We start from the raw sequence: 6,000 nt of genomic DNA, 5'->3' as shown, positions 1-6,000 counted from the left end.
TTTCCTTTTTTTTTTTTTTGATGAACTATTCTCCTAATTGTCTTTTTTTTCTTTCATCATTTAGTATGTGTATTTGATTTAAAGCTTTCACCCAATCGCTGGTGAGGGAGAGCTGGGAGGAGAGAGAGAGAGAGAGAGAGAGAGAGAGAGAGAGAGAGAGGGGGGCGGGGTTTTGGTTTTTCAGCACCGTGGACAGCTCACGTCTCTTGTCTCTGTGCTGCGGGGAAGCGACGCTGAAACACAGCTGGACGATATATAACAAAAAAAAAAAAAAAAAAAAAGCGACTCACACCCATTTACAGATTCACCTCCAGTTCAACGCACATCATCTTTTTAGCCCCATTTCTTCTCCCCTCTGATTGAGTTGTCTCGTTTTCCTGCCTGACTGTGGAGTCAAACCGCGTTGAACTGCATCGCCTCTGCGCCTTCAGCCTGATCCCCCTCCTTTCTCTTCCTGTTACTGGCAACCACAGTGTTGTGAAAGTGTTTTTTTATTTATTTTTGTTTTGTTTTTTGTTTTTTTTGTTTTTTCCTTTGGAGGTGGGAGAGTGGACTGACCCCCTCGGAGTTTTTTTCCCCATCTGTCCGTGATTGTCTAATCCTCTAAACATCGCAGCTCGGTTCCATAATTATGTTGAGCAGTGGGATTTTTCTCCAAGTCCGGGAGTGGATGTTACTTTAGGATGCAGAAGGAGGATGAAGTTGAGTAGTTTTAGTAGCCGTCGGTGCATACTCTGATATGAGATAGGCGACCTGTGTCTGCAACATTGGCTATAATCCTCAGATCAGAGTGGCTCGGGCACTTTCTCATTTATTTTTTTTTCGTGGACAACAGCCAGAGAGCAAGATGAGGTGCCTGTGTGACTTTTTGAATTGCACCTAAGAGAGAGAAAGCGAGAGTGGGTCTTTTACCCTGTTACTGCTGCAGGAAGCGACGTTTTTCTTTCTCCAGCCGCCTGAACGAGTTGGGATCTTGCATCCGAGAGGAGACCAGGAACTCTGGGGGAAAAAACAAAACAAAACCCAAAGACATCAGAGTGGGTCTTATTCCTCTCCTATCTCTAAGCTGAAAACACACAAAAGCACGAGAGGAAAATGAAGAAGTTTCGGAAGGTGTTAGACGGTCTGACAACCTCCTCTCCGGGAGGGACTATCGGATCCCCATCGTGCGGCAGCGCGGCCGGGACTCCCACCGCGGCGCCAACTCCCAGAGAAATCGACGTCCAAGAGACGCTAGTGTCGGAAAACTTTCAGCTGTGTAAGGTGGGTACACAAAGAGGTTTGTTCAGCTGTAGGCCATCAGATAAAAGAGCACAAGCTCCACAGTCAGTATGCATTCACATATGTGATGCTTACATGCGCTGATGCAGCCATGAAAGAAGTGGTCCCAAAGTTGAATTTGGAGTGAGTTCAGCTGCTGCGCTAGATTTGGTAACCTGATTGTTCTGTTTGTGTGGAAAGTTCAGCACCAGGGACAGCTCCTGGTTTTCCAATTCTCCAGAGAGTAGTGATCATTTTAGACAAAACAGCAGAGAGAAGAGCTTCAAAGCATCAACAGACAAAAGCTTCTCAGCCTTATAGTGGCTTTTTTTGTTTTGTTTTAGGGCCTTGACGGCAAAGAATTGCGGTTATTCCATTAGTCACCCATTGTTCCTCTACATAAAGCTTAAAGCCCCTGTGGGCACATGTGCTGTGTGTGTGTGTGCAGTTTTTGGGTACACTCCAGCTCTCTCCAGTATGTGCAGTATATGCGCCCTGTCATCAGCATGCTGCACAAGTGTGCAGTAGCCTACACACACATGTGATATAAACAAATCCAAAGAAAGTCGATGGATAGCAGCCACCCGGTTGCATCAGCAAGCAGGCAGGAATGGTGTAGGAGCGATGACATAACTGGTGTCCCTCCCTTGCAAAAAAAAAAAAAAGTGCACAGCAAAGCCAGCGGAGGGACCCTGCAGTACTGTCCTAGCTGATGTGCTTTTCACCGAGAAGGAGGGAGAATGAGGGGAGGGATGTAGATGGTTGGGGGGGTGGTATTTATAGCCTCCACGCTCATTGCACCCCTTTTCTGGATGCATTTTGGGAAGCTGACTGCAGCGATTATTCCTCACTCTTAAAGAAACAGGGTGATTTTTTTTTTTTGAAAAACGGAACTAATTCATTGGGAACCCATGAGAAAGAAATATGTTTGTGGAGCTATATTATTATTGGGCACTGGTGGAGGAGGGTGGCCGGGTGGGTGGGTGGAGGTGTGTGGTTTGGTGTGTTGATTCACAAGCTGAGGAGGATGCTGCAGAGCTCCCTCAGCAGGCTGGCTGGCAAGCAGGAAGGCAGACAGACAGGGAGGAGAAAGTGCTGGAAAAGAACAGCATGATTGCCTGGTCCCATGCAGGAAGCCGCTCCTCCTTCAGCAAGTGTCTTCAACCATGCATGGTCGTTAGTGATGACACCGAATCAACTGAGCACGTCATTAAAAAGCCATGCGTGTAAAAAAATATGCCCTTCTTTTCTCACCACCATCACATTTCTTTAGTGTTTTTGTGGAAGTCTGTGCAGGTTGTTTGAAAGGAAGTCAGGCACAGAGGGAGAGGGAGGAAGACGCAGGATAGTTGCACCAGTCAGCCAATTCCTTTTTTTTCTAGTGCAGACAGGGTTGAAGGTGGGATGGAGAGTTTCTATGTGTGATTGATTCATTATATTGCCAGCGTGCCCATCACATATCTATTATCCATTGCTAAAGATATGTTTTGGACATTAATCTCCATGGTAACATCGTGCTTGATAATAATACTCACAGCAGAGAGAGCTTTAAAACTACAAAACACTAGCTGAAAGTAAAATAAAGTCAGTATTTTGATGGATGGAAAAAACACACATGAACAATGTCTCTCCTAACCTTTTCCCTCATTCATTTAAGAAATAAAATACGTGCATACAATACACACGACAAACTGGATGGTTTTACCAGTTAAGGACATTTATGTACAGTAGAGATGTTGGATGAAAGTGAAGAAGTGTGTTTCCTAAATATAAATGAAACTCGCCTCACCCCAAAGCTGGTTCGCTCATAACACATAAATGTATTTTTCATTTGATGAGAAAACACCAGGCAGAAATATATCTCTATCAGCTAAATTTTGCATTTCCATTCATTGCCCCAAATATTATTAGATTGGTTCCTTACTTTTCTAAAAGGGATATAAATCTGTGAGCTGGTGCAGTATGTGTGGGCGGGTTTGGCATCTTGGCTAACTACTCAAAGTTAGTCATGACTTCTGTCCTCACTGTGCAGTGTGGGAAGATGTAACAACTCATTTTCTTTTATAAGGATTATACGGTATCTTTATGTGTTTATAGTGAAAAGGGCTGCAGCACCCAATAGCAGAGGTGCTGGTAAACGGTTCTTGTGAAATCTCACTCAGACTGAAGTAGGAAAGGAGGGAATTGGGATGTAACCAGGTGGCAGACAACCTCATTGAATCTATAGGTTCATTTCAGTTTTACAGCAAAATGAGTTCATTTTATGATATTTTCTAGTATACGTAGATGCATATTTAATAAACAAAGAAGAGCTATCAGTGTATATTGGTACAACTCATTCGTCAGTGCCCCCCTGACCATGTCAGCGTTGTTCTGATGATGTAATGGGGATGAAGAGGACGACAGAAGGAAGCAGGAGGCTAAATGATGGTTTATACCAAGCAGGCTTTGTGTATTTATTGCCTTGTGTTCCCCACAAAGTTCACTGGAACAGAGACAGCACTTTTTTTTATTTAGGTTTCATTCAAAAGTAAGAGATTCCACAAGATTGCCTACAACTTTTCTTTTCACCACAACAGCCCATGATGTGTAGAGTTATTTTAGGATTAGGGTGAAAATGTTTCTTGTCAAACCCCAAAACAGAAGTGATTCCAAACACAAAACTCATCAAGCATTCATGTAGCACGAGCGTAAAACATGAATAGGCACTCTAAAGCACTTTCTCTGTGGCTAGTACAGGAAACACAAACCACAAACATGAAAATATTATTTTCATTAGTTTAGCAAATTTATTAAGCACAAGTTTGTGAAACTTGTTGTGCAATTTCAGCACACAAATAACAGCTCATGTTGGCTTTGAAAAATTGTCAAGCCTTGCCAGGTGGGTGAATAGTAGAATTGGGTTGTCTTGCTGTTAGCTGTGAACAAGAAGAACTCAAAATAGGGACATGATCGTCAAAACTAGGTGACTAAACAGTAGGGAAACATCTCTGATGTCACATGCTGATGACAGGATCAGGGTTCGGTGTAAACAGCTTGAATTATGGATTCAATCTGTCTTGTGTGACTGTTGCAAGCTACTGCTGCTGGTGGTGTAATGATGCATTCCAAAGGAGCCTCATTTGAGTGCTATGAATTCAGCATGTAAACATTGTTGCTGATATGCCTTCATGCCCCATTACAAATGGACACAACATGACAACACAATCTCCAGATGTCTAAATAGTAGAGCACTTTTCAAATCAGCTGGAACACAAAGTTTGTAGCATGAATGCCTCGCTTAACACACTGCAGGAACCAAAGACCTTAGTCAGCAAGTAGCCCAATCCATGTCTCACATAATTTAAGGTTTTTCTCTAAGTAATATTGATTCAAACAGGGAGGAGACAAAATAATACATCAATTTCACTTTACAATTAAGGCCGATTATTTGGTTTCACTGATAGCTCAGTTTAAAGTAAATTTAATTTGGGTTGGCACCACAGCGTCTTCACTGGCAAGTGCAAGTTAGAAGAGTAAAAAGAGAGAGATGTCACGTATACTATTGATTTTCATGCACATTATTGCCTCAATTACTTTAAATTAATTTAATTATTTATTATTATTTAATTAAATATGAAATTAAAATACGTTATTGTCACCTGTTTTGAGTATCTTGCATTGACAATGCATCATATACTTGTATAAAAAAAACACAGATAATTATTGTCCAAGTCTGCATTTCGTTTTAGCTTTACCTTTTAGCATCTTTGAGCTCATTGTTTTGGTATTTAACCTGCAACTTTATTCTTTTGGTTTGTTCAAAAAACCCACTGTATGCTACATTCTTAACATCAACCAACAGGCAGATGGTCACTGACTAGCTGGTGAACATAGTGGAACATCTAGCCACAGCTAGAGCCACACATTTAGTGTCTAGTTAGAGGTGACCAAAGAGAGCGAGAAGGATAGTGAATATTGGACTTGCGTTCATCAGGTGTATACAAAAATGACTGCTAAAATCAATGCTGATTTCACTCTGTATCTGCTGGGTTTGTGGCCATATTAACTTGAAATCTTGTCCTAATGTTGTTTCCAAGTAGCCACACTCAGTTATTACAGGTTTAAAACCTATAAAAAACATTGCATTGAATTACATTGAATTATGAATATCCTGTATATTTCCTGCATATCTAAGAATAGAAGCTCTTCACAGGTGGAAAACCAGCAATAGACAGATGTTTTATGCTAATCATTGCCAGTGTCTGTCATAATGACAGTCATTTGCATTCTGGGAAGTCTTCACCTCAGCAGACTTAATTCATATTCAATGTGCCATTCCTATCTCCCTTTTTTTTTACCCCATCACCTTTCTAAAGTGGAGTAGGACTATTGAATTTCAATCAATGAAAAGTAACAATTTCCATATTTATTAAGTCCTTGTCGCTCTGAAGAACGTGGTTCTAACCCCATTAATTGGAATATCTGAATATGCTCTTAGTCACACATGAATGTAAGCTGATGTGAAAAAAATAGAAATTGTAAATGTTGTCTTACTCTGACAGATGAGCACACACTTTGATACATATCTAATTTTGGATTTAATTTGATACAGAAGTAGTACTAAATGTCAGGATATATGACCTATGACTGGATCTTTGTAGTGCTGTGATCAGATGAGCCAGAGCTATCATTGCCCACATTGTAATCAGACATTGGGAAAAAAAACTTAAATACAGCCTGGGCAAATCAATTGTTACA

General features: G+C 41.1%; 1 protein-coding gene across 13 annotated transcripts in view; it reads left to right on the top strand.

The window, feature by feature from the left end:
- The first annotated feature begins 165 nt into the window (after positions 1-165).
- The window catches only part of stxbp5l (syntaxin binding protein 5L), a 128,169-nt gene continuing 122,334 nt past the window's right edge, over positions 166-6,000 (top strand). For all 13 annotated transcript variants that reach the window (XM_019268938.2, XM_019268935.2, XM_027290995.1 and 10 more), the window contains exon 1: positions 166-1,263. In XM_019268938.2, coding sequence (XP_019124483.2) covers positions 1,096-1,263 — 168 coding nt within the window. In that variant the 5' untranslated portion in view covers positions 166-1,095. The remainder of the gene's footprint in view (positions 1,264-6,000) is intronic.

Source organism: Larimichthys crocea, chromosome XVIII, assembly GCF_000972845.2.
Source record: "Larimichthys crocea isolate SSNF chromosome XVIII, L_crocea_2.0, whole genome shotgun sequence".
NCBI classification, from domain to species: Eukaryota; Metazoa; Chordata; class Actinopteri; family Sciaenidae; genus Larimichthys; species Larimichthys crocea.
Note: the sequence above shows the minus strand (reverse complement) of the source record. Positions and strands in the feature narration are given on the sequence as shown.